The 25,364-nt window shown below is 48.5% G+C and overlaps 6 protein-coding genes across 8 annotated transcripts; 4 read left to right on the top strand and 2 right to left on the bottom strand.

Annotated features, from left to right (window-relative positions):
- Positions 1-630: 630 nt before the first annotated feature.
- On the top strand, positions 631-6,501 carry LOC136199001 (hyaluronan mediated motility receptor-like). The gene is made up of 42 exons (XM_065989088.1): positions 631-702; positions 757-873; positions 937-972; positions 1,031-1,059; positions 1,108-1,212; positions 1,263-1,343; positions 1,402-1,497; positions 1,553-1,643; positions 1,694-1,759; positions 1,808-1,877; positions 1,926-2,003; positions 2,053-2,160; positions 2,216-2,291; positions 2,341-2,411; positions 2,463-2,537; positions 2,592-2,636; positions 2,683-2,730; positions 2,784-2,882; positions 2,942-3,045; positions 3,102-3,183; positions 3,236-3,401; positions 3,451-3,515; positions 3,570-3,735; positions 3,792-3,915; positions 3,968-4,033; positions 4,086-4,227; positions 4,283-4,369; positions 4,421-4,528; positions 4,587-4,657; positions 4,708-4,789; positions 4,839-4,974; positions 5,026-5,084; positions 5,132-5,206; positions 5,259-5,312; positions 5,363-5,434; positions 5,490-5,543; positions 5,602-5,718; positions 5,772-5,852; positions 5,907-6,024; positions 6,079-6,186; positions 6,235-6,328; positions 6,376-6,501. The coding sequence occupies exons 1-42, from the start codon at positions 669-671 to the stop codon at positions 6,381-6,383; spliced, it is 3,564 nt and encodes a 1,187-aa protein (XP_065845160.1). The 5' UTR covers positions 631-668; the 3' UTR covers positions 6,384-6,501.
- LOC136199008 (uncharacterized family 31 glucosidase ORF2-like) lies at positions 6,302-8,902 on the bottom strand. The gene has a single exon (XM_065989100.1). The coding sequence runs from the start codon at positions 8,877-8,879 to the stop codon at positions 6,588-6,590; it is 2,292 nt and encodes a 763-aa protein (XP_065845172.1). The 5' UTR covers positions 8,880-8,902; the 3' UTR covers positions 6,302-6,587.
- On the top strand, positions 8,878-9,812 carry LOC136197407 (D-aminoacyl-tRNA deacylase 2-like). Its single transcript, XM_065987165.1, has 7 exons — positions 8,878-8,881; positions 8,966-9,078; positions 9,137-9,206; positions 9,272-9,458; positions 9,523-9,589; positions 9,642-9,693; positions 9,742-9,812. Exons 1-7 carry the CDS (start codon positions 8,878-8,880, stop codon positions 9,810-9,812), a joined length of 564 nt encoding a protein of 187 aa, XP_065843237.1.
- A 69-nt stretch (positions 9,813-9,881) lies between these two features.
- On the top strand, positions 9,882-17,438 carry LOC136198990 (transcription initiation factor TFIID subunit 1-like). Its single transcript, XM_065989078.1, has 37 exons — positions 9,882-10,005; positions 10,053-10,170; positions 10,224-10,987; positions 11,044-11,251; positions 11,302-11,419; positions 11,480-11,651; positions 11,701-11,826; positions 11,881-11,940; positions 11,991-12,063; positions 12,121-12,170; positions 12,232-12,570; positions 12,630-12,734; positions 12,791-12,876; positions 12,929-13,043; positions 13,102-13,243; positions 13,294-13,427; positions 13,485-13,559; positions 13,613-13,882; positions 13,942-14,020; positions 14,077-14,173; positions 14,237-14,360; positions 14,419-14,478; positions 14,531-14,555; positions 14,612-14,973; positions 15,039-15,358; positions 15,407-15,459; positions 15,509-15,651; positions 15,710-15,802; positions 15,855-15,939; positions 15,998-16,065; positions 16,123-16,185; positions 16,238-16,294; positions 16,347-16,439; positions 16,495-16,573; positions 16,629-16,696; positions 16,748-16,895; positions 16,950-17,438. The coding sequence occupies exons 1-37, from the start codon at positions 9,895-9,897 to the stop codon at positions 17,225-17,227; spliced, it is 5,361 nt and encodes a 1,786-aa protein (XP_065845150.1). The 5' UTR covers positions 9,882-9,894; the 3' UTR covers positions 17,228-17,438.
- Positions 17,345-18,416, bottom strand: LOC136199015 (transmembrane protein 50A-like). The gene is made up of 6 exons (XM_065989113.1): positions 18,258-18,416; positions 18,094-18,200; positions 17,903-17,970; positions 17,766-17,858; positions 17,550-17,715; positions 17,345-17,481 (listed from the first exon to the last, which is right to left on the bottom strand). The coding sequence occupies exons 1-6, from the start codon at positions 18,378-18,380 to the stop codon at positions 17,436-17,438; spliced, it is 603 nt and encodes a 200-aa protein (XP_065845185.1). The 5' UTR covers positions 18,381-18,416; the 3' UTR covers positions 17,345-17,435.
- A 3-nt stretch (positions 18,417-18,419) lies between these two features.
- On the top strand, positions 18,420-25,310 carry LOC136198968 (FRAS1-related extracellular matrix protein 2-like). Of its 3 annotated transcripts, none has more exons than XM_065989051.1 (8): positions 18,420-23,845; positions 23,901-24,313; positions 24,404-24,460; positions 24,514-24,609; positions 24,670-24,700; positions 24,754-24,838; positions 24,891-24,976; positions 25,026-25,310. In XM_065989051.1, the coding sequence occupies exons 1-8, from the start codon at positions 18,433-18,435 to the stop codon at positions 25,226-25,228; spliced, it is 6,384 nt and encodes a 2,127-aa protein (XP_065845123.1). In that variant the 5' UTR covers positions 18,420-18,432; the 3' UTR covers positions 25,229-25,310. The 3 variants fall into 3 exon arrangements, with proteins under 3 accessions (XP_065845123.1, XP_065845131.1, XP_065845139.1); XM_065989059.1 differs by having other exon boundaries at positions 24,404-24,436; XM_065989067.1 differs by lacking the exons at positions 24,404-24,460; positions 24,514-24,609; positions 24,670-24,700; ... (1 more) ...; positions 24,891-24,976; positions 25,026-25,310 and having other exon boundaries at positions 23,901-24,334.
- Positions 25,311-25,364: the final 54 nt, after the last annotated feature.

Here is a 25,364-nt window from a genome sequence, read left to right on the forward strand (position 1 = left end):
ATGTTCTTTCCTTTACAAAATTTGCCATTTCAGAAACTTTTTATTAGCGCGCGCTAAACTTGCAAAAAATTTAAATCTTTGGGAGTGTACGTCCCACAAAAATCAAACTGACATCCCTGTTTAAAATAGGCATTAGAGTGATTTTCGTTGACACACAGTGACACTGTATGTCTTGCAGCGAGTGATCTACAGTGATCTTAGCGCACATTTTGTGGCCATTTATGCTGGCACGCACTGTACTGTACGTCAGAAAAGCGCCTAATTAGGAAAACACAGCAATCATGCAAGTACTGTATTTACAGTATGTAGGTAGGACTGAGCTGTACTAGTAGTAGCTAACGGCTGTAATGACAACGTGAATATGTGACAGCATAAAAACTATGACGTCACACTATGTTATGCACTCGCGTACGGTAAGCGGTGGGAGGCTCTGCATGATGGCAACACGGTGAACACCGGGCCATCATTCTCTAGTTTATTTGATTAGTTATGTAGAACTTCAAGCAAACGTCTGAAAAAATCAGCTTTGTCGTATTTACGATGGCATTTACGATGCCTCGCCTTCTCCGGAAGTCTTGTAGCTACGGGACTTCGATGTTCGTCCTCATTGGCCAGCCAGGAGACAAAGTCCCGGACTATTTCAAAACCAAACTGTCTGTGCTGCCGAAATGTTCTCGAAAGCGCCTCGTTTTGAGAAAGAAGGTTAACCACTACGACTTTAAATTGGCAAGATAAAACATCGCGACTTGCTTGCAGCTCCGCCGGACACGCCTGGACCAGGCCAGTACGAAATCACCACCACTTTGGGCCACGCGGGGCCCTCGTTTCCAGGTTCTTCGCGGTTTAACGCAGAACTGACGGCATCGGCTCAAGGTAAACTTACGATTCTCTTCGGGACCCCTCGTGGGGTGCGATCGCAACGCCTCATCTGCGCAGATTCCTTCTTCAACAAGACAGTCGTCAGTTCGAATAGTAAGAACAGGATACGTTTTTCGTAACCGCTCGCGCACAGACTCGTCTCTTTACTTAGAAACGAATTCCGTTGTGCAAACACCCAAGGTCACACCCTCCATCGAGCCGAGTTACATAGTTTAAAAAACGTTCTAGGCGGCCGTTTTCAAAAAACCTCTTGCGCTTTCGTCGACGGGGGTAAAGGGCGGTCGCCTGAGAAAGTCGTTGTCGTTACAGAAGATCACCACACTGAATGAGGAGGTGGAGAAGGTGGAAATATTTCGAGTAGTAAAAAACTCGTTTTCTCTTAGGCCATCCATTTGAGGGAGGAACTGACGATGCAGCTTGAACTGGCTGAAGCAAAAAATAAAGAATTTGACGATATGTTAACGGTGAGCGCTCTGTCTGATACCCTGACATTTCTCAAAAAAATTATCATTATTTTTGAAGGCTGCTCAGGCTGACAGAAAAACGCTGGAGGATGAGCTGGAAACTCAACAATCAGTGATGGAAGAAAAGAAAGTCGAGCTCAACGAATTGAAGAAGGTTTGTCTGTTGAAATGGTGTTGTGGGTCGACTCTGTACAGAATGCTTCTCTTAGAATTTGCTCAGCGTTCAGGAGTGTCTTGAAGAAGAAGGACGAAAATATGAAACTGCTATTGGACTCCTTCAGGATCAAGTTGCTTTGTTTGGTACAAAATTGCGTCAAATTTATATTTTCCAATTAACCAATTTGTTGCAGAACAAAATCTGGCTGAGAGGGTACTGAGCGAGGAGAACCTCAGAGATCAAAATTCAAAACTTTCAGGCAAAAGACTAATTTTTAGCCTATAACATATAATTATATCAAATTTAGATGCTGTAGAAGAAAAGGAACAGGAAATCGCGGAGTTAAAGCAATCCATTGACAACCTAAAGGAATCAAAGTAAAAAATATTTATGCATGTGAAAACTTCTAATAATTAATTATTCAGGATGCTCATGGATCTAAAAGTGGAACAACTGGAAGAATCTGTATCTTCCCAGAAGAGAATCTTTGAGACTGAACTGACGTTTGTTATTGATCCATTAATTATTAGCAAATCATTTTTGTTTCTATAGGGAAGCCAATCTAATGATATCGTCGCTGGAGAAAGCAAAGGAAGAAGCTGACGAAGCTGTCGCCGAAATAAGCGTAAAGTTGGTCGTCTTACAGGATAAATTCAGAAGGTGTGTAAGAAGAGTCTCGCTGAAGTGTCTCATCATCACATTGAAATTTTATTAGTGAGCTAGAGGAAAAGGACTCTGCTCTCGTTGGCTTGACCCAGGAAAGAGACGAGTTGGCTGCGGATCTGGCAAATGTAGTAGATTCCGTAGAACATGAGTACGATAAGATTTTTCATTTTTTAGGTGAGGGAAAAGTTTGATAAGGAGACCGCCTATAGCAGTGAGATGACGACGAAGCTCAACGACGCTGAAACGTATTTATTCATCATGTGGTATATGTGCATGTATCTATCTAGGTTTTATAGATGGAACAAGGAGATTGAAGGGAAGCTGCAGGTATTGAAGGAAGACAACGAGCAACAGAAGAATGAATATGAAAAGTACTAAAAAAGAATTTACAACGAATATTTTATTTAATTAATTGCTATGTCTAGAGCTGTTTCTACTTTGGAGACAACGCTCGAAGACAGAAGCGAGAGGTGTCTATTTTTCATCAGATACTAAAATCGTCTCTACGATTTTTAGACTTGAGCATCTGTCAGCCACGTGCTTGAAATTAGAAGATGATCTCACGTATGTCATGGATGCCGCCCTGTATGTCAGCGTTAATGGTGTATTACTCATAGGGCGGCTCAAACGCGAATTTCTGACGTCATACTGGAGAAAGAGGATGCTATTAAGGAATTGAGTGCTCGTTTGTCCTCTCTGCAAAACAAGATGACCAGGTTTGCTGGGTATCGTTTTTCTGTTGATGGTGCAATTGACGATGAAATTATTTTCGAAGTGAATTGAAAATGAAAGAAGAATTATTTTCAAGTGAATTGAAAAAGAAAGAAGAGTCTCTTGTCGCCTTTAGGTTGGAGTGTGACGAACTGACGAAGCAACTTGGTAATAAAAATAAGAGAGAAACTGATATTTTAAACCAGTATGCGATTTCAATGAAGACGTCGAAAAACGCGCTTTTGAGGCAACGAAGGAAGCCACGGACAAAGAGACGGCCTCTTTGAGAGAAAAGATCGTTGAATTGTAAGTGTATTGAAATATTGAAGCGATTTTTTTATTTTTGCTTGGGGAGCAGGGAAGAGAATTTACGCAAGGCGGAATCAATGTTTCAGGATGCTGAAAAGGAGATTGAATCCCTGAAGGAGTCGCGTGATGCCGTGGAAAATGAGAAAGGAATTTTATTGATTCAAGTGTCTCAATTGGAGGCGGAAGTGGAGAGGAAACGAGCCGCCATAACCGAGGTATGATCCAAGAGGCAAAACAGAACCACGGCTCTAGATTCTTGCTTAGAAACTCGAGGAGTTGGTAGAAAAGAACGAAGAGACCGAGTGTCTGAAAGAAGCAGTCACTAAATTGTACGTGTCAGGCTTGCAATTGAAGAAGCTATCTCACTCTGTCTTTGTGTGCAGGGAAGCTACTTTGGCCGACGTCAGAGTGGAATTGCAGAGTGCTGAAACGAAAGTAGTCGCACTGAAAGAGTCAAACGACGCGGTGGAAGCTACAAATGAAGATCTGCAGGCACAAGTGTCTCAATTAGAAACGGAGATGGAAGAAAAACGAATTTCCATGACTCAGGTGAGCCCCAAAGGCGCAGAACCACGAAATCTTGCTCTAAAAGAAAACCGTTTTAGAAATTTGACGAATTGGAGGCGAACAATAAAGCAAAAATTCAGCTTCTTAGCGAAGAAATGAACGTCGAGAAAGAGAAGTATGAGTCAATAAGGAAGAGTCTAAATGATCAGATACATAGGCTGGGTAAGTGAAAACGTTTGCACTGCACACTGTAGACATACTTGGGCTTTTGAAGAGAGTCATCTGAAAGAAGTGGGAGCAGAAAGAGACACGCTGGAAAGGGAACAGATGGAACTTTTTGGTGAGTCAATCACCTGCTCACTAGAGTTTATTTATTATTTAATCAAATTAAGATGAACTGGAAAACAATCGCGTGATTGTCGAAGAGAGGGAAAAGAGCATTGCTTCTCAAACGGAGACTATTAAACTGTTGGAAGAGGAGGTTCAGAATGTGAAGCAGCTGTCTCAAAACGTTGCTGAATTGGAAGGAGAAAAGTAACCCAGCTTTTGAGCTTCTTATAAGAAGATGACTGGAATTTTGTTTTTGCAGAGCTCTGCTTCAGTTTGACATAAAACAGCTGCAAGAATCTCTTCATTCAATGACGACCAATGCTCAGAGTTTGGACGTGGAACTCAGGTCAGATACCTCTTATAGAAAGGAACTAAATCGACTGGAAATTTTACATAGACATAGCCACTCTCAACTGTCTGTTGCTTGTAATGAAAAAGAAGAAGCCGAGACGTTGGTGAAGGAATTGAGCAGCCAACTGGAAGATTTAAAAAATCAGAAAGAAAAGTCAAGCCGCTTTTCTTATTCTGACCGTACACAATCTCATGAATAATGCATTCTATAGGGAACTGGCGTTGAAGCAGGGTAGCTTAGATGAGGCTTTGTCCCAGTGTAGTGCCTTAGAGAAACAGCTTGGTAAGTAAGGCTCATAGTCCGTTTAATTAGAGGCTATTCCTTTTCTTTAGCCGACAACAGGGCAGAATCTGAAAGCCAAATGGGACTCTTTTCCGAAGAAAAAGGCTGCCTGATGGACCACATATCAAATCTGTATGTCTAGTGCACAGGCAAATAATATTGAACTCGACGACCTTTTTAGTGAAAGTAATGGTGCTCTAATGGACGAGCGCAACTCGGAATTGAGCGCCCAGTTGGCTTCCACGCAGCAGCAAATTCACGATCTCAAAAATTCGCTCGATGCAGTTGTGGCTGAAAGGGATTCACTAGCAGCTGAGGTAAACCTCGTACAGTTTCTGTATCGTTATTGGATTTCATCGATTTTGTAGTTGGAAAAGAACCGAATGCAGTTTGATGAGCTGACAGCTCAGTTTGAAGTCCTCACTAGGTACTGCTTACGAAATTCTTTTCACGGGCATTCACGTTGTTTTTCAGGCTCAACGAGAAGACAGAGCTTCAGCTGACGCAGCAACAAAAAGAAAACGAGCGCTTGGAAACAATTCGTCAAACGTGAGAATACTTATCATAATTATATGTTGCAATAGTATTTATCTTGACGTAGAGTCGTGGCCGAGTCTGCTGCTCGGGTAGAATCAGTGCAAAAGGAAAACGAAAGGTGACGATACATAGATTTAGTCTCCTTGGTATTTAATTTCTTTGCTATAGGCTTGAACGAATGCTCTGCGATACGAATGGGGAATTGGCGACATTCAAAACTCAGCTAGCAGAATTGGAAAGGTGAGCAATGTAGAAATATCCCCTGCCTCTAATCAATGAATGTGCACGTGTCTAGAGTAACTGAAGTGGATATGTTGGAGAAGGAGAAGAGGGAAGTTGAATATATGAAGTCTGTTTTATATTGCACCCCGCTTTCTTTTGCTTGACCAAGTGCTGTTGTTATGCAGGGCTAATGAGGATTTGAAAGCCACCGTAGATGACGTGAGAAAGCGTATGGACGAAGAGAGTGAAGACATGAGAGCAAGAGAGGAGAAGTCACAGCAGTTGCGAGCAGAACTGAACAAGTGCGTGCCATCAGTCTTTCTCACCTAATATTTGCTAATGTAACGTCATGTAGAATGCTGGTTGATTCTCAAACGAAAATAGCAATTTTGGAAGAAAAGCTGAAAACCGATAAAAACCTGGCAGAAATTAAGAAGTAGGAGTCGATAGGGTTTTGACGTTGTTTGCGCGGCATTCCTTCCTGTTTCAGATGGAAAGAAATGTATGGCGATCTTAAACGCAAATGCGAGCCATTTGAAGAACAACTTGAGCAGTATGAGCAGGAGAAATTGGCACTGGAGCGCGAGAAAGAGTTTGCAACTGCCGAGGTACACCGAAATTTTCATGTGTAGAGGGGGATACACAGTATCTGTTTTCCTTAGGTTTCAAAACTCACTTCCGACTACGCAAAATTGCTTGGCCATCAAAATCATAAACAGAAAATTCATCACGTTAGAAAACTCAAGGAAGAGAATTTCACATTGAAACAGGTATTGCATAGTTCCTCTTATTTCGTAGTGCAACCTTTTCTGCTATAGGAAGTGGTGCAACTTAGAAGCACGCTTGAAAAGCAGAAGCACCAGCTGTGGAAAATGCAAGGCGGCGTCGAGAAAGCTCGTGCTCCCCTGAAAGGCAAGCTCAATTCCAGCAAGATGTTTCAAATTTGATTTTGCTTGTAGAAAATTGATTTAATTTGAAGAACGAAGTTTCAGACGTTCACTCAAGAAGTCTTGTGTTTCGTATTGGATAGTGTAATACGTAGAGGACAAGGTACACGCAAATCAAGATATAGATTAATCGCTTTAGTTTAGCGCATGTGTGTTTCTGCTCTCTGCTCTAAGCTTCTACTGTCCGCAGCCACAGAGCTGCGAGGTCCTCAAAAACAAGCGCATCACGTCATTCGTTTGAACAAGGGAAATTCGTCGAGCGGCGTCTGAACGGTAACATTTTTTCCTCCCTCGCACACCGTTCCATTGAAGTAGTACATCCATCGCGATCCGACAGGAAGATAGAGCGAGCGGCTCGTCGCCTTGTATTCGACGACCGGCGCGACGAGATAGTCCGGCCCGAACATGTAGACGTCGTCGACGTCCCACGTCAACGGATCGTCGGGAAAATCGAACCAGAGCGGCCGATCGACGGGAATTCCGCTACGACTCACATTCTCCATGAGGGACGCGACGTACGGACGAAACGTCTCTCGCAGTTGAATCGTCTTGCGAATCGACGCGAAGCTCTCGTTGCCGTAGAGCCACGGCTCCGTGGCGCGATTGCCGTGCTGGCGAAAAATCGGGCACGTGAATCCGAACTGAAACCAACGGGCGACCAATTCGCGAAATTCCGGATCGTCGGCTTTTCCGCCGTGATATCCACCAATATCCGTCGTCCAAAGCGCAACGCCGGACAGCTGAACACCAAGTCCGGCTTGAACGGATTTCTTCAGCGTGTCGAAGTCGGATTCGATGTCGCCGCTCCACAGGACGGTCGCCGCCGAACGCCACGCTCCGGGCCACGTCGATCGCATGAGAATGACGGCCGTGTCGTTTTCGCCTTCGCTCGCCAATCCGTCTCGAATCATTCGTTCGTGGTGCTCCGGAAAGAGTCGTCCGTTCACTTGCGTGTAGCCGTTGCTGTAGCGAGTCGACGGCGGCGGTCCGTCGACGGACGCCGGCTCCGTGGCGTCGAGCCAGAACGCCTTGATTCCGTAGTCGTAGTAACCGGCTTTGATTCGACTCCACACGTACGAACGGGCCGCCGCCTGGGTTGGATCGTAGAGGTAGCAGAAGCCGTGGCAATTGGTATTGGGATACCCTATTCCTTCGCTTGAGACTCCGTCCTGAGCCACGTATATGTATTCTTGGAGAGTTTTGAATGACGAGCTTTGCGGAGTGGAAAACGGCCAGACGGTGACCATGACTCGCATTCCCAGTTTCTCGATTTCATTTACCATCGCTCGCGGGTCGGGCCAATATTCAGGATCAAATGACCAATCGCCCATGTACTTCCAATGGAAATAGTCAATCACGATATACGAAACCGGAATGTTGTAGTGGCTGAAATTTTGCGCAGCCTCGAGGAGTTCTTCCTGTGATTTATATCGATTCTTACTGTGCCAATAGCCGAGGGCGTACTCTGGAGGAACGGGACTGTGTCCCACAGCATCAACGTAATTCTTCATGATCTGTACGACTGCCTCTGCAGAACTAGCATTTGTGCCGGATGTCGTTACAAACAAGTCGATTTCCGTCGCTTCTTCGGCCGTCCAAGTAGTGTTGTGATCGTTAAAGGTGACTTGACCGTAGTTGGTCATATTCCACAAGAATCCGTATTGAACCCGACCATCCTGTGCACCGAGAACGAACGGGAGACAGACCTCGCTACCGTGGCTGTATTTATATTGAAGGCAACGTAGAAAATCATACGACTGTCCCTTCTGATTTAGCTTCCCATTCTCGTGCTCCCCCGTGCCGAAGATCCGTTCGGAAGGCGTCGACGCAAACGTCTGGGAGACTCGAGTCTGGGGTGGTGCATAATCAATGTAGCCCCACTGTTGGTCTTCGTTTGAAGCGTTGCAGGGAACCAGTTGAACGGGTTGCCGTTCGCCAGCATTTACAACGCATTTGTCGTTGACTTGAAGAAGCTGCGTGGTGGAATTGTATGTCCACTTGGCCGCTTGAGTGCAGTCGATCACCTCCACTTTGCCGTCTTTTCGCGGATTTGCGCATCCTGAATTGAGCGGTGCATACAGTTTGCCCGTGTCCTTGTCCAATGGACCCCATACCTGGTCTAGTACATCAAAAGATATATCAGTCGATATGATACTTGTTTCGTTCACTGAATCCCAGCGAAGGGACAAAGCAAACGGGGCATGGCCCGTGTTGGACGGCTGCCGCCACTGGCTCTGTCCGTCGTGGTTTGCCCAATCGCGGGATAATTCAGACAATATGACGTGACCGTCATCGACTCGGGTTATGGTGATAAGACCCTTGGTTGATACCGATGCTCTGATGTTCCCATTTTCGACTTCAAGAGGAACGGGCTTTGATTTCTGTCCTGCTGTAGCTTGCTGGACGACGATTCGCAGTGAGTCTTGTCCCCAAGGAAATATGAAAACTGCTGTGTCACTTTTGGAGACTTGAAGCAACGAAACGCTCAGGCAAACCAAGAGCTGAACGTGCAACATGAGTACAGTCTCTGAAGGCTCACTCTCTATGCTCACGTGAGTGTATCTAAATCAAATTTTGAATTTGAATTTCTAACGTGCGTTAGGCTCGGAAAAAATAATGACTTCTGTTCGCGTCATTGTGCAGCAGTGCCTTTCAGCACGACTTCAAGTTCGACCTGCTACTAGCGAAGAGGCAAGCGATGCCGAATACGTCGAAGTGAGAACGTTTTCCTCGTCAGCAGCTCTGCGTGTCTCCATCGCGTTTCGTCTCGTAGATAGGAAGGGGAGTAATCTTTTACGTTTGCTTGCTAAAGGGCGCTCAAGCTGATGGACTAGCTAAAATAGGTACAGTGTACATCTCACATACGTAGAACTGTCATAAATTTAATTAAATTAATAATTGTATCTAGTGAAGTCATTGGTGAATGTGCGACTCAGTTACTGTGAGGAATTGTCAAAGAATGCTTCTGTTTTGGACGTTCATGGCGACATTCTCGTCGTGCCCCAGGTTCTTGTTGAAAATTACACTAATACAACCAATTTATATGATGTACATCAGGCGTCGCTTGGCGGAAGAATGAAGGGCAAAAATGTTCAGTAAAAGATTGTGTTTAGTTTAGGGCTGATGTGATGTAGAAACTATTGCTTTTTTCTTTTTCAGGTATCACAGCAATTTGCCTAAGGAAGAGGGCGAGGTTCTTTACAGGGAATTTGTGAGCTTAGTGGAGGTGCAGATTAAATGGATATATACCTTTTGAAAAGAATTTGTGTTGCGTTTAGGAAGAAGTTAAATCTACTGGCACCGATTCACATAGTCCAGCAGTAAAGCATGGTACGTGGATTATATGGGCACCTGTTCAGTGCTCACATCTGTCAACAGGTACCTACGGAAATCGTCAAGTACTATCCGTTGTAACGAATGGGCCCTTTACTCATATCTTCGACTTTTAAATTTTTCTGCGAATATTTTATTGATTTGGCGACTGATAAATACGTCACATGTTCAAAGTGTATCTTACGCAGCCGTAGCAGAATGGACGACGAAGAGGACGAAAACAGTGGCTCCGGACTCGATTTGACCGGTTTTCTTTTCGGAAACATCAACGAGAAGGGCGAACTCGAAGACAGCGACATCCTAGACGAGGCAAGCCATTTTCCCAGCCCCACCAAATCACCGATCCTCCTTCGCAGGAGTCATGCCGCCAACTGGGCCACTTGGGCGCATTCGGTCCCTTCGGACAGATGGTCCAGGACATCGACGGGCCCACCGATTCGAAAGACGAAACGCGCGGAGGCGAAATCGACTCGCGTACGTCAAACACCCAACTCTCCCCCCATTCCCTAACTCGACGTCCAATCCAGACTCGATTCCGACGTCGCGAGTCGACTACACGAACATAGACGAAGCAATCGAAGACGTCGACGACCCGCCGACCGTCCATCGCGGAGCATCGACCCGATTTCTCGTCCCAAAGATCCACACCGAAGACGATGACGATTACGACGACGACGAAGAAGAAGAAGAAGAAGAAGGAGACTCTTCTTCTCGCGTTGCTCCATCTCAGCCCTCTCCTTCTCCTTCTCCTCCCCATTCTTCCGATTCTCCGCCGGCGTGGACCGACGCCAATAAGGAGGAGCTCTACGCCTACGTCATGAAACATTTTCCCGAATTTGCGCCGAATAAAGTCCTGCGTTTTTCGCGTCTTTTCGGCGCGGCGAAATCGCTGTCTCGACCCGAAATTTGGGCGTCGGCGGCAAAGCGACGTCGCGCGCGGCACGGCGACGACGACGACGATGATGACGTCACGACGACGACGACGGAACCGAAATGTTGGCGAATCGACGAAGACGGCGAAAAGGAATTCTTTCTTTCGAGTCCCCCGGCTTTGCCACCCGAAATGTTCGCTCCGGGCAACGAGGCGAAATTTCATCAGTGTCTCGACGAAACGAAGCGTCACGACAATCATTCGACGAGCGGCGGAGATCGAGGGGGTGACGTCACCATACGGGGAAGCGGATCAGGAAAGGAAAATCATTGGCGACACGGTCCGGCGAAACTCATTTACGATCTCGCCGGAATTCCCGAAGACGCGACGGAACTCGACTACGGACTCAAGCTCAAGCCTGTATATGAGGGAGAGAGGGAGAAATCAGTTGTACGATACAGCGTCTCGTTGTTTAGAACGTTGCTAACGGCGAAGCGGACGCCGCCGGGGTTCTCGGAAAAGAGCCGCGCGTTTCCGACGAAAACTTTCTCATGGTGAATCAAATTCGTTGGGAGGACGACATCATTTGGTCGCCCGATCAGCTCCAGTCGGCGCAGCAGCGAGACATTATTTTTCCGACGACGCTTTCGAGTTCTCTCCTGCAGCTGAGTCCAGCAGCTCCAGGTAGAGAAAAAACAGAGACTTGTTATTTATTTCTTTATTTTGTTTCTAAGGTCAACCGGCTCGCGTTGCTGTTGTTAGCTTTTCGGGTGGCCTGAATTCGCCTATGGCGAAAACAGCTCCCACGACTCTGACTATGGCCAAATTGCCTGCGAATATGATGATTCGAAGGTAAGATTGCTTCTCTTTTAGAGCTCATTGGTGTTGGGATCAAGGCTTTATTTATTCTAGTCCGGGTATCGTACATTCTGTCGCCACGCCGACAACTCCCATCTCGTCGACGGCACACCTCAGCACCCCGGCTCGATCCAGTGACCAGCCGGACAACTATTCTATTTTTCCCATCGAAAACGAAGATCTCATATACGGGAATTGGGAGGACGACGTGATTTTCGATGCCGACGTGAGTTCCTTTAAGTTTCACCTCAAAGAAAAACAAAACCTGTCTTTAGAATTTAACAAAAGTTCCGTCGCCGACGCGAATGAAATTGGACCCCAATGACGACGACTTGCTTCTCGGCTTACCCTACGACCCCGAACCGGAGGACAGTTCAAGCCAACAAACCCCAGCAAAAAAAGTTCGCAAGCCAACAATTCTTTAACTGTTGTCCATAGTATTTAATTGATTTCAGGAACGCAAGTCTCGGATATTGCTCGGCAAAGCGGGGATAATCAAGATGGAACAGAACGAGGCAAAGACGCACTTCAAAAAGTCAACATAGACTTACGTTTTTCTCTTCAGGCGTCCGAAACTGTTGAGAAGCGAAAGGATCCCTTTAATTTTTCATGCGACGAATACTACAAACCGAAGCAGGGTAAAGGCGACACAAAGTTCACGAAAGAAAGAAAGAATCATCAATAGTTCATTTTAGATACTTCCAACGTTGGCCTGAAAATTGGCCTCGAGAAAAACGTCATACAGGTTAGAACAAACCCAATATTTTTTCTTTTTTATATATTAAAACGCGTTTTGATTTTTCTAGCATTCGATTCCGGCTATGGAATTGTATCGCGACTGGTTTCCGACTCACTTGACCGCCTACCAGATGCGTCACTTTCATCGTCTTCCGCTCAAAGCGCAGAAGAAAGTCGCCAATACGTTCATACCCATCAACTCGTTGTCCGCTCACATCGAAAACGTCGCGATAGCGAGAGAACGAGAGCGGGCGGCGTCCGGCGGCGGCGACGTCTTTTTCATGAGACGACCGAACGATCTGAGCGCCATGGACGGCGAAGTTCTTCTCATGGAATATTGCGAAGAGCATCCGCCGCATATCATGGCAACGGGCATGGCAACGAAGTTGGTCAATTATTATAAGAGAGTGAGTATAGAAGTGTTTTTTTTGTGTGTGTGTGAAAATGTCTTCTTTGTTTTTCTAAGAAACCGAAAAATGATTCTGGTGCTCCGAAAGCTGAATTTGGAGAGACGATCTACGTTCAAAAGTCTCCGTTTCTAGGGCAAATTTCTCCCGGAAAACTTTTATTTGTATTGCTATTGCTGTGGAGTAATAAGTTAGCCTTTTTAATTACTGATATTTTTAGAGCTTGGAATGCAATCTCTTTCGAGCGCCGATTTTTCGTCACGTCATTCCCGAAACCGATTTTCTCGTCATTATGCTGGGAAACAGGTTGGTAACGGTGTCTATTTATTTCTTTTCTCTTTTAATATTTTTTTCCAAGATTTTACATACGCAATGCAACTGCTATGTTTGCCGTTGGTCAACAGTGCCCGAAATTCGAAGTTCCCGGGCCCAAATCAAAGAAAACGAGCAATCACGTAAAAGACTTTCTTCAGGTAATCTTTTGTGGGAGAGGGGGATCCCCATCTTTTGCGTGTGAACTTTTCGTCTTAGGGCTTTATCTATCGTTTGTTCTTGGCGAGCGAGGACGATCCCAGGCGAATTCGCATGGAGGACATTCGCAGAGCGTTTCCTCACCTCTCGGAGAGTAGCATTCGAAAGCGCTTGAAGGGCTGCGCGGATTTCAATCGAACAGGTACACGCAAACAGAACCGTCATCGTCGCCAACGTGATTTCGTTTCGAAGGAAGTGACTCCGGCTGGTGGCGACTGAAGGACAACTTCCGTTTGCCGTCCGAGGAGGAACTACGCGCGATGGTGTCTCCAGAGCAGTGCTGCGCCTTCTATTCCATGCTGGCAGCCAAGCAGAGACTCGAGGCACTTTAATTAACAGACTCTCAGTGATTAATCTGACACTTGATATTCCATCTATAGGACGCTGGCTACGGTGGGAAGTCTCTCTTTACACCAGACGACGATATGGAGGAAGATTCGCAGAAGATTGATGACGAGGTACGGGGGAGGGAAAAACAATTTTCCGCCATCGTTCTGGGATTTTCCGTTAGGTGCGGACAGCGCCGTGGAATACGACGCGCCACTTCATCAACGCCGCTCAGGGCAAGTGTCTTCTCGACGTCAACGGTCCCGCCGATCCGACGGGCTGCGGCGAAGGGTTCTCGTACATTCGAATACCGAACAAACCGATGGCCGGAAAAGAGGAGGCGACGGAGAAAAAGAAGCAGAAAACCGTCACCGGAACGGACGCGGATCTTCGAAAACTGTTGCTCAAAGACGGTCGCGACGTTCTTCGAAGATTCAACGTACCGGAGGAAGAGGTAGGAGCGAGAACGAGATTTTTTTTAAAGAAGTACGTATTTTGACGATACTTCTTTAGATTCAGAAGCTGTCGCGTTGGGAAGTCGTAGACGTCGTTCGGGCCATGTCTACGCAAGCGGCAAAGCAGGGCGAAGGAGGTAGAGTGGGCGTCGTTGGAAGGGGAAAGTTCGTTCATCTTCTCGCGGTCTCCTAGAGACGAGTCGGTTTGCTCGAGGGAATCGATTTTCTATCGCCGAACACCAAGAACGTTATAAAGACGAATGCCAGCGAATATTTGATCTTCAGAATACGTAAGTATTAATTAATATTTCATATTTTTTTCTCTCGGGTGATTTTGAAAAATTGCGTTCTAGTGTTCTCTCTTCCGATGCCGTCTTGTCGACGGATGAGGGAAGCAGCAGCGAAGAGGATGACGAATACGACAAGCTGGAAAAGGATCTCGAGAGTCTGATTATGAGCAAAAAGACAAAGAGTCAGGTAGACAGCAATCCAATTTCATTTTTCACTTCACCGTCTTTTTTTTTTCTTTCGTTAGTATACGTATGAACAGGAAGAGGAGGAAAGGAAAGCGCTAAAGAAGCGCATTGAAGAAGACGTAAGTTCTCCTCTTCTTCCCCTAGTCTCCTATTTCTTCTCTTCTTATTTAGTCAGGAACCAAGTCATCTCAAGAAAGCAAGAAAACGAAAAAAAACTACACGCGCTCCCATATTTCACTTCTCGTTCTCTAGATCCGAATTCTCGCGGAGGTGATGACGATGACGTCAATTCGGTTGGGAGTTTCGACTCGTCTGCAGTCGCTGGTTCGCGTCGACTCGTCATCTATCGGACGTTTCGTCAGGACGGGCGCGAGTACGTTCGCCGGGAGGTGGTGAAAAAGCCGTCGGTCATCGACGCCTACGTGAAGATCGCGTCGAACAAGGATCGCAATTTGAAGGCTCAGTTTGCGAGTCAAGACGACCAGCACCGCGAGGAAATGAAGAAGGAGCGAAGACGAATACAAGAGCAGTTGAGACGCTTGAAACGAAGCAAGGAAAGAGAAAAAACGAAGCCGCAAAAACCGAAGAAGGAAAAGATCAAACCCGAACTACAGGTACACGACTCAAACATTCATAAAAAAAAATATGCGTTTGCGATTCGCGTGGGGGAAATTTTTAGTTGAAATGCGGCGCCTGCGGTCAGAAGGGTCACATGAAGACGAACAAGAACTGTCCCAAATATAATAAAAGCGGAGCTGCTGCGTTGGCTCCTCCGGCCGCCGTCGCCGCCGCCGGTGCCGCGAGTGCGGTTACCCCGACGACCGACGCGACGGCGGCCGGCGGCGCGTCCGCACCGCCGGCTCGCGCGGTAACGACGCCCATCATCGTGGCAATGACGGAAGAACAGCAGGCGGCCGAAGAGTCGGTATTGACGAAAAACGATTTTCAAGTCCGGGTTGAAGGCACGAAGATATCGCTGAACAGAGCCTTCGTTGATCAGTACTATAAATACAATATGGATTTCCTTCTTATTTCTTTTTCTTTTAGTGCTGAGGACGTGCGGCGACGATCGCTGCTGTTGAGGGTTCCTAAACATGCTGGTATGGTGAAGAAATTGAGGGGTCGTCTATAATTTGCTCTCTACTGTAGTTAAGAAGAAGCCCCGCGGGCAAGATCACTGCGATTATCTTCAAAAGCGGCACAAGTCGGCGCAACGACGAAAGACGTCGTCCGAACTCGAGCTGAGTAAAATCTTTGAGCAGATTCTTACGAAAATGAAGCAAGTGCACGAGGTATTCAGTGTACGAGAAAGCGCTTTAGACTTGTTTTGATTGGTGTATATCCATCCAGTCGCACCCGTTTCATGCTCCCGTGCCCGTGAAAATTGCGCCCGACTACTATGATATCATCAATCGGCCTATGGATTTGCAAAAAATTCGAGAGGTATATGCCTCTTTTTAGTTGGGAAAAGAAATGCAGGAGGTCGCTGTTTTAGAACATTCGCGAGAAAGTGTATAAGAATCGAAACCAGTTTGTTGAACACGTTTGCCTAATTTTGAGCAACTGTCAAATCTATAACGGTTGGTATTTCTTTCGCCAAATTATGTGTATTTTATTTTAGCTCTTTCCTCATTTCAGGACAGCAAGATCCTCTATCCAAGAAAGCCCAGGAAATAGTTGACGTCTGCATGAGGGAAATGGAAAAGGCAACGTTGCTTTCCTTTTACGTAAAACGCGTACAATAGCGAGCTCTTACTTACTAGAACGAGGAAAAGATAACAGAATTGGAGAAAGAGATCAATCCGTTGCTGGGAGATGATCCTCAGGTACGTTAGTCTTTCGCTTACTTTCTCGCTTTTGCAACGCTCTTCTTCTCAGATGGCTTTCTCGTTTTTACTTGATCGAGTTATTGACCGAATGAAGTCCGTTCCTGATGTAAGTCGCGCACGTTTCACGCTCTCCTTATTAGGAATTGTATTTGGTGCAGTCTGCCGCCTTTCACCAGCCTGTCAATCGAAAGCAGGTCGCTGATTACTACGACGTTGTCAAGGAGCCAATGGACTTGGAAACTCTCAGACTGGTCAACAGTCAAACTAATGATAGATTCATAGAGATTACCCTTTTTCCTCTCGCAGCACGTGCACGATTTTCGCACTCGAGAAGAGTTCATGGAGCAAGCACAATTGATTGAATCTAATTGCGTTCTCTACAACGGTATTCCGCGAGAGGATCATAAGGGGGCAATTTTTTTAATGCAATGCGTTTGTAGGACCAGACGTCCCTCTTACGCAGATTTCTCGACGAATCCTCACCGTATGCCGTGAAGCTTTAGCATCGGTACGTGACGAAGAGCCTATCTATCTTAATAAATTTTCTCTTTACGATTAGTTGGACGAACAACTGACGAGTCTAGAAGAAGAAATTCTAATGCTTCCAGACGAGGCTGACAGTTTAGTGGATGACAGTCGGTCGCGTCCCGAAAGCGTTGACAGAGACGAGTCGTCCATGCATTCCAAAGGGGACACTCCGCTCGGCGGTGAGTGCAACCAATTTCTTATATAAAGGCTATTTTGTACGATGTGATGTTCAGGCGCAGTTGGAATTGTTCCCCATCCGTTGTCTTTGTCTGACGACGCGTCGCTTGGCAGCAGTATGATGCCCGGCGACCTGATGGGGTTCGGTCAGCCGGCACCGGATTTCCGAAGTTCTCTGCTCATGCAGGATCTTGAGGCAAGTGACGACGACGATGACGATGACGAGGAGGAAGAGTATGCAAGACAACGTCTCGCTCCTCCAGTGCGAAACGCCGAGGTCTCTGATGATGAGAGGGACATTGATTTTGAGCCAGACGCAGACGTAGATGAATAGAGTGCTGTAAGGTAATAACGCGAGCCCAGGAATAGAGCCAAACACCCCCTCTGGAAACAATTAAACCGATCCGGTAGTGCGTCTCTTACTAAAAAGCGAGTGACGGTGGACCGTTGGTAGTTTGTGGAGTAAACGAAAGATTTTAATTCGCTTATTATCTACACTTAAACGGGCACGTTGTGTGTAACACGATCTAAATGTTTATGATCTATTCCCACAGTTCTTCCGATCTTCCGAACTTGAAAATCATCGACCTTTAATTAAACAAGCAAAGGAAGGTCATTGATAACCGGACTCCTTTCATAGCTGTTGTTAGCATTACCCGATAAAGATGAAGAGATTTTCCAGCATTACTGCCACGCCAATCCAAACCGGTCCAACTCCATCAGAGGGAGGCATAGCTGTCGTGTGATTCCCAGTCCCATTTGTTGTACTAAACATGGGAGTTGGAGTGGATGGTGTGGTGGGGTGATGAGAACGATCAATACCTAGGCTCTTAATTCTCATACGCAAAACTAATCTCAACTCACAGACTTACTCGGCACGACGTACATTCCGAAGAGAACCCAAGCAGCTGCTATGAGAGCTCCGAAGGCAAGAACAAACCCAATAAATAGCCACACACGAGCACCTAAAACGATGTACACAAAGGCTACTACTATATATTACTGGTACCTCTTTGACCGATACATCCCTCAGCATAAGTGTCACTTGATAACTGCGTCGACGAGACAGCGTTTACCCTTATAAGAAATCATAACCAAAACTACATCTCTATGGTAACCTATTATAAGGAGCTATTAAATATGTAAAAAATATCTCTTTTAGGACATCTCTATGGTAACCTACACGCTCATTGTGCTTACATGAAAAACGCGATCGTGCCAACGACTCCGATTACGTGTAAGACTTGCGGCATCGACCAGAACGGATAGACGGCCGAGTCGATGGCAATCCACCAGCCAACGAAGAACTAGAGAGCCGCCGCGGCTAAGCGTCACGGAGAGGGAGGAGTGGGCGTTTTTCTTACGAAAATGCCCGCAACGATCGATGCGAAGCGATTGCGCTGATCGCTCCACTCGATATCGCGCAGGTATTCAAAACAAGCCCAATCGGGGCATCGACAGTCGCAGTGATCGAGGCAACCACTCATTGTTCCGTTCGGTTCTTCCCTACACCAAGAGCGCGCGTTAGCCGTAAACAAAATGGCATTCGGCCTTTTGTTCTTCGCAAGCCTTTGCTTGGAAGTAGCATCCGGCTCGCTCATCAGCGTTAACACAGGCCTATCGGTCGAACGCGGTCGTGCCGTGTTTCTCCAACCGGAAAACCTAGCCGTACGACCGACGGCGAGAACAACGGGATCGTCGCGCTGCCTTTTCACCGTTCTCGCAACGGACACGACGACGTCGCGCTTCGGCTCGCTCTATCCGACGACATTCGACTGCACGGTGCCGCCGAATCGCGTCCAGTACTTCCATTTGGGCTCGCCGCGCGCGACGCGCGATCGTCTCGCAATCGAACTGCGATTCTTCGCCGCCAACGCGACAATCGTCGAACTCGTCGACGTAATCGTAACCGTCGTCGAACCGGCGCGCGATCGCGTCGTAGCGAACGTGAAAATCGACGCTCTGACGGTCGATCGTCTCGCCGGCCAATCGCAAGCGATCGACGAACGCGTCGTCGATTTTCTCTACAATCGTCGCTCGATATCGTGTCGCCTGTCGACGCTCGCGATACCGCGCGACGCGCCCTCGTACGGGCGTCTCGTCGGCGCTCGCGTCGACGAGCCGAGCGTCGATTGCGACGAGTTTCTCGTCGCCGGCACGCGCTACGAGCACAACGGGCAGCGTTCGCCCGACGTCGATTACGTGCCGTTTTCCGTCGAATTGACCGACGTCGACGACGACGTCGTCGTTGCTACGCAACGGTTTTGGATTCGCGTCGACGTGTCGTCGGCCGATCCGAATCAACCGCCGAGCGCTCTGATTGGCTCTCTTTTCTATATCACCGTCAATGAATTCGTTACGACTGCCGTCACGCCGTCGACGTTGAGTGTCGCCGATGGCGAAACGCCGTCACGTGACGTTATTATTGAAATAGTTCGTTTTCCGGACTCGTCCAGCGGCGTTCTATTTCACGCCGATTATCCGGAAGCGCCGCTTCGCGCGTTTCGTCAATCGGACATCGACGATTTGAAAATTTTATTTCGTTCGGCGAGCGTCAACTCGGTTCAGCAAACGGAAACCGAGTTAGTTGCAATCGATTTAGAAGGAAGTCGTTCGTTGCCTATTATATTCACGTTCTACGTTCAACCGATGAAGACTCAATCGCCAGTTGTGACAGTGAATCGCGGTCTTTTTCTCCTCGAAGGCCAATCGCGAGTCATTCTACCCAACGTGAATCTTCAGATTGCAGATGCGGACGATCGAAGCGCTATTCGCTTGACGGCGACGCGCGGTCCGCGTTGGGGCCGACTTCTCGTCGGCGGCACGCGACGAATCGGTTTTCCCATTCGCGACTTCGACGACGGCATTGTCGTGTACGAACACGATCACGGCGACGAGCGTCGCGACGACATCGAGTTCGTCGCGATCGACGGCGACGGAAACGACGTTCGTTTTCTCTTTCAAATTCGCGTCGAACCCGTCGACGATCAGCCGCCGTATCTCGTCAATCAGGTGATCGTGTCCGTACGAAAGGGCGGTCACGTGCTCATACGGACTAGCGATTTGAAAGCGGAAGACGCCGAGTCGGAGGATTCCGCTATCGTTTACGTTATTAAAACGTTTCCTATGTACGGAACGCTATCGCGACATCCCAAGGGTATATATAGGAAAAAACTAGCCGATGAAAACGTGAAGACGTTCACTCAAAGCGACATCAATAACGGATTAATTTATTACAAACACAACGGCGGAAGTGTTCGCTCTATCAACCCTCCCTTCGATTTCTTCTCCTTCGTCGTGACGGATGACAACGTTCCGCCGAACGAGTCCGACCTGACGACGTTCACGATATCCGTCTCGTCGGCGGACATCTATCGACCGGTGAAAAGCGTCGACGCGACGCTGGAGTTGTTCGCCGATGAAGGCGGCGAGAAAGCGTTGAATCGACGCGCGCTGTCCTATCGCGACGACGACTCGGACGACGACGCGCTCGTCGTGCAAATAGTTCGCGCTCCCTACTACGTTGACGATCCGCGTCGGCGACCGCGCGCGGGCCGACTGACGCGTCGCTACGACGACACCGGCGACGTTGTCGTCGTCGAAATGTTTACGCAAAAAGAAGTGAACTACGAGAAAATTGTCTATGAAGCGCCGCGCAACGAAATCGGGTCTCGTCCCCGGTTCGTTCGATTCGATTTTCGCGTTTCTGATCCGGCTGGAAATGCCCTTCGCGGCGTTCAATCTCTCAATATTACCCTCTTGCCGGTTAATAATCAAAAACCCGTTGTTACAACGCGTCCCGTCGTCGTTTCTCAAGGCGAAACGGTCGTCATTAGCTCGCGATTTCTCTACGCGACCGACGTGGATACGACGTCGAGTGAGATCGCGATTCGAGTTGCTGTTCAGCCGCTTTACGGCGTGCTCGCTTTAAGTCGTTCGTCGAACGGCGACGACGACGACGACGACGACCTTCGTCTACAACTAAACGATCTAAATCGAAATCGCTTTTCGTACGTTCACGACGGAACGCGACGTTCGACTGTCGATTCGTTCGTCGTCGTCGTAAGCGACGGCGTTCATTATGTGCAGCAAGTCGTGACGATTCGAATCGAGCTCGCTCCCACCGAACCTCCGCCGTCTGTCGTCATGATTTCCGACGTGTTTTTGACGGTGTCGGAAAAGGGTCGCGTTCGATTGACCGAGTCGACGCTCCTCTCGCTCGTACCCGCCAATCGTTTGGCGACGTCGTTTCGAGTGAGTCGACAGCCGCGCGTCGGTCGAATCGTCGTCTCGGGCCGAATCGCGACGATCTTCGACGCAACTCAACTAGCATTCGGCGTCGTTTTCTACAAACACGACGGCGAAATCGGCTCGAATGAGATCAGCGACGCGTTTGAATTAATAGCCATCGTCAACGGAGAAATCGTACAGAACGGAACGAACGTAAACGTGCGTATTCGTCCGATCGACGACGATCCTCCCGTCATAAGAACGAGCGCTCGACTCGTTGTAAACGAAGGCGGTCGCGCCGCGTTTTCCGCGCGCCATCTCAACGCAGTCGATCGCGACTCGCCCGATAGCGCGATCCGATTCGTCTTGAACGCGTCCTGTCGGTACGGTTTCATTGAAGATCTCACGCCGGCTCGCGGATCGGAATTCGTTCCCATCGACGTGCCGCGAACGGAGTTTCCTCTCGCGCACGTGCGCGCCGGCAACGTGCGATACGTGCAGAGTCGACACGACGGCTTCGAACTGACGATCGATCGATGTCACGTGCGAGCGACGGACGGAAAAAATTGGTCGCCAGTGAAAACGATTCGCATTAACGTCGAACCCGTCAACGACGAAACACCGACGATAAAAGTAAATGAAAAATTACGAGTCACCGAAGGTGAAACGGCGGTTCTTCCGCGAAATCTTTTGACGATCAAAGACGCCGACGTTCCCGGCGATACGTTAACTCTCCAAGTGACGACTCGTCCGCGTTACGGTAAGCTTCTGAATCGGCGAAACGAGACGAACGAGTTCGCCGCGAGTGCGATCGACGCCGGCGACGTCGTCTACGCGCACGACGACTCGGAATCGAGTCGCGATTCGTTTCGAATTCGAGCGTCGGACGGCGTTCACGCGTCGTCCGACGTCGTCGTCGTCGTCGACGTGTCGCCGGTCGACGACGTGCCGCCGCGCGTCGTCGTGAACGCGGGGTTTACGACGTACGTCGGCGAGGTGGAATATTTTACGAATCGCACGCTATTGGCACTCGACGTCGATTCGCCGAAACGACGAATAACGTACGTAGTCGAATACGAACACGGCGAAGGCCTTCTCGCAAGTGTCAACGGCGAGGGTCAACGACGACTCGGCGTCGGCAAGAATTTCACTCAGGCGGACATCGACAACGGGGTGATTCTCTACAAACACATTCGCGAGCAGACGGACGGCGCGGTGAAGCGCGATTATTTTCGTTTCGCTTTGACCGACGGGTATAGTTCGCCAACGGACGTTTTCTTTTTCGTGACGATTTTGCCTTCCGCTTCGTCGTCGTCCAAACTTCGCGTCGTGAGCAAAATCGCGCGAGTGAGAGAAGGCGGACGACTCGTCATAACGACGGATTTATTGACGGCGTCCGACGGAACGGCGACGACGAAAGACATTATTTTCACCGTGACGAGTCCGCCGAGGTCGGGCCGACTCGAACGCGCCGACGCCGCGGGAACGCCACTCGCCGAATTCACCCAGTTGAATTTAGCCGAAAACAAAATCCTATACGTTCACACGAGTCGAGGCGAGGAAGCCTACGACGCATTCGATTTTCGCGTGACAAACGGAATTCAATTCTTCCCGCGCACGTTCGTCGTCATGATCGATCCGATCGACGATTCCCTTCCCGTCGTCGAATTCTACCCGGTCGACGCGAAATACGGCGCGACGACGATTTTTTCCTTGCTCGACCTGAACGCCGTCGACGCCGACACGGCGCCGGATCGCGTCGTCTACGTGCTCGCGACTGTGCCGGCTCACGGGCGTCTCGTTCGTCGAACCGGCAATAGGTACGATTCGCTCGAAGGTCGGTTTTCTCAACGAGACGTCGACGACGGTTTGATTGGGTACGAGCACGACGGCGACGACGACTCGAGCAGTTCCGACTCGTTTCGATTTTTCGTCTCGGACGGCGTCAATTCCGGTTTTCACGTGCATCCCGATCTTCGGACGGTCGTGACGGCAGCGCAGACGTTTCGCATCACCATTGTGGGCGGGTCCAAATCGAAGCCGACGGTAGTAGCTTCGTCAATCTTCGGCCTGGTGGAACTCGCCGATCGCTCGATTGGCATTGTTCTAAGTCCCTTTCTACAATCGTCGCGCGGAAATGAAACGAGCGAGAAATTGACGTACGAAGTGACGACGTCGCCCGTTCACGGTCATTTAGTCGCGAATGGAAGAGCCGTGACTTTTACGCAGGCCGACGTCTCCGCTGGCATCGTCGCTTACGTGCTCGATTTGCCGTACGACGAAGACGTCGTTAGTGATTCGTTTAGCGTCGTCGTCACGGCGTCGGACGGCGCCCAATCGGCTCCCGCTGTCGTGCGAATTGATTGGGCGTGGATTTTTATTGAAAAGCAGGATTATGTCGTTCGCGAAGGCGACGCGACGCACGTCGATGTCGTCGTTCTTCGTCGCGGCTCTCTCGATCAATCGGCGTTCGTTTCCATTGCGGCGATTGACGAGACGGCGCGAAACGGCGTCAACTTTGCGACGAGTAGAGCGGAATTGCTTCAATTCAATCCCGGCGACAATCGTAAAACGTGGCGAGTGGAGATCAAGAACGACGAAGAAGTGGCGGCAGGTGGACAGGCTGTAACGCTAAGAATAATTCTGTCGAATGCACTCAAAGCTCTCACATTTCCCGGTCGCAATCATTCGAGAATATCCATTCTCGAGGATGATCTCTTCGGTAAGAAGAGAGGATTGCGTGGAATGGCACTTCGTAAATTGTCGGGGTATTTTAGCTAGCACGGCTCCGGCGGAAGCTTCCGCTGATCCAACGACGATGAGCGAAGTGACAACCACACCTAGTGGTCCCTCGCTAGGAACGACCGCAAAAGCGACGACGGCCACTACAACGGCCGCGGTCACCACTGCGACGACGACTACGGCGGCGGCCACTACTGCTGCTACTACTACGACGGCGGCCACTACTGCTGCTACTACTACGACGGCGGCCACTACTGCTGCTACTACTACGACGGCGGCCACTACTGCTGCTACTACTACGACGGCGGCCACTACTGCTGCTACTACTACGACGGCGGCCACTACTGCTGCTACTACTACGACGGCGGCCACTACTGCTGCTACTACTACGACGGCGGCAGCTACGACGCTGACGCCAACGAAACCGACTACTGATTTCACTGTTGAGGTATATGATATTAATAATTAGGGCTGCCAATATTACATGGCAAGTGATTGGAGACTCGAGATGATAATCCTAGCTTTTCTTTTCTATTAGACTACCGGTTACGAAACAACTGCAAGTCAAACGGTCAGTATAGTGACTGACCGTGACGTACGTTCACATGTGATTTATGCTCCTCATATTGATTCATTTTTTTGCTAAAGGTGACACCGACTACGAGTTTGTCACCGTCGACTCCGACTTCAACACCGAGTTCAACGCCGACTCCTTCGACGACAAGTCCAACTCCGACCGCCACGGTGAGGGCAGCATTTTTTGTACGCGATACTTTTATCAATAGCTGATGCATTTGCGTCTAGCCCACCCCTCCTACTTGCCTTGGTCACACAGGTGCGACGCTGTTCTATACTACTCTAGCCTACACTGAGCGTTATTTATTTAAGGTTGGACAACTGTCAACTCAAAATGCTACAAAATGATAACGATGAAAACGGATTGGGCGGCTGCTCGTCGTACTTGCCGCAGGGAGTAAGTCATTGGCTTTTGTACAATACAAACATATTCAACGTGGGAATTTCAGACTCAGGGGGTCCGACTTGTTTATCGTCAAAACGCAGGAGGAAATTGAGTTGCTTCGTACACTATGCGTCAAATCCTGCTGGATTGGTGCGATCGCTTTTGATTTATTTTCAATTCTATTTTATTATTTCCTAAGGTATACGTCTTGTTAACGACTTGACGCCCAAGTGGATAGATCAAAGCATTGTGACAACTAGCGCTTGGGGCAACAAACGGCCTCCCGCTTACGACTCAGAAAAGAATCGAAACTGCGTCGTGGCCACTGATAGTCACTGGAAGACGAACAACTGCAGCACGACGCGCGTCTTTGTCTGCCAGTTCCCCTCTTCAGACAGGTAAGTATAGTATAGGAAAACTGTTGACTCTCAGTTTTAGTGTAGCATAAATTTTTACTTGATTACTAAAACACCCACACACCGTGGCGGACCGTGGCACGTGGGCGCGGGTTCGGGCAATCCGATCCGGGAGTTCACTT

Source organism: Oscarella lobularis, chromosome 1, assembly GCF_947507565.1.
Source record: "Oscarella lobularis chromosome 1, ooOscLobu1.1, whole genome shotgun sequence".
In the NCBI taxonomy this organism is placed as follows: Eukaryota; Metazoa; Porifera; class Homoscleromorpha; order Homosclerophorida; family Oscarellidae; genus Oscarella; species Oscarella lobularis.

What these genes read in the sequence shown, in the direction of transcription:
- LOC136198968 (XM_065989051.1), top strand. Translation starts at nt 18,433, where the DNA reads ATGGCATTCGGCCTTTTGTTCTTCGCAAGCCTTTGCTTGGAAGTAGCA. An exon ending in GTCCAACTCCGACCGCCACG is followed by an intron (nt 24,610 to 24,669) that starts GTGAGGGCAGCA and finishes ATTTGCGTCTAG; the next exon opens with CCCACCCCTCCTACTTGCCT. An exon ending in TACTTGCCTTGGTCACACAG is followed by an intron (nt 24,701 to 24,753) that starts GTGCGACGCTGT and finishes TATTTATTTAAG; the next exon opens with GTTGGACAACTGTCAACTCA.
- LOC136199015 (XM_065989113.1), bottom strand. Translation starts at nt 18,380, where the DNA reads ATGAGTGGTTGCCTCGATCACTGCGACTGTCGATGCCCCGATTGGGCT. An exon ending in GGCACGATCGCGTTTTTCAT is followed by an intron (nt 17,971 to 18,093) that starts GTAAGCACAATG and finishes ATTTCTTATAAG; the next exon opens with GGTAAACGCTGTCTCGTCGA. An exon ending in CGGAATGTACGTCGTGCCGA is followed by an intron (nt 17,716 to 17,765) that starts GTAAGTCTGTGA and finishes TTAAGAGCCTAG; the next exon opens with GTATTGATCGTTCTCATCAC.
- LOC136199001 (XM_065989088.1), top strand. Translation starts at nt 669, where the DNA reads ATGTTCTCGAAAGCGCCTCGTTTTGAGAAAGAAG. An exon ending in TGGCTGCGGATCTGGCAAAT is followed by an intron (nt 2,292 to 2,340) that starts GTAGTAGATTCC and finishes TTCATTTTTTAG; the next exon opens with GTGAGGGAAAAGTTTGATAA. An exon ending in GTGCAAAAGGAAAACGAAAG is followed by an intron (nt 5,313 to 5,362) that starts GTGACGATACAT and finishes TCTTTGCTATAG; the next exon opens with GCTTGAACGAATGCTCTGCG.
- LOC136199008 (XM_065989100.1), bottom strand. Translation starts at nt 8,879, where the DNA reads ATGTTGCACGTTCAGCTCTTGGTTTGCCTGAGCGTTTCGTTGCTTCAA.
- LOC136197407 (XM_065987165.1), top strand. An exon ending in GCGATGCCGAATACGTCGAA is followed by an intron (nt 9,079 to 9,136) that starts GTGAGAACGTTT and finishes TTCGTCTCGTAG; the next exon opens with ATAGGAAGGGGAGTAATCTT. An exon ending in AATTTGTGAGCTTAGTGGAG is followed by an intron (nt 9,590 to 9,641) that starts GTGCAGATTAAA and finishes TGTTGCGTTTAG; the next exon opens with GAAGAAGTTAAATCTACTGG.
- LOC136198990 (XM_065989078.1), top strand. Translation starts at nt 9,895, where the DNA reads ATGGACGACGAAGAGGACGAAAACAGTGGCTCCGGACTCGATTTGACC. An exon ending in ATATTTGATCTTCAGAATAC is followed by an intron (nt 14,174 to 14,236) that starts GTAAGTATTAAT and finishes ATTGCGTTCTAG; the next exon opens with TGTTCTCTCTTCCGATGCCG. An exon ending in ATTTGCAAAAAATTCGAGAG is followed by an intron (nt 15,803 to 15,854) that starts GTATATGCCTCT and finishes TCGCTGTTTTAG; the next exon opens with AACATTCGCGAGAAAGTGTA.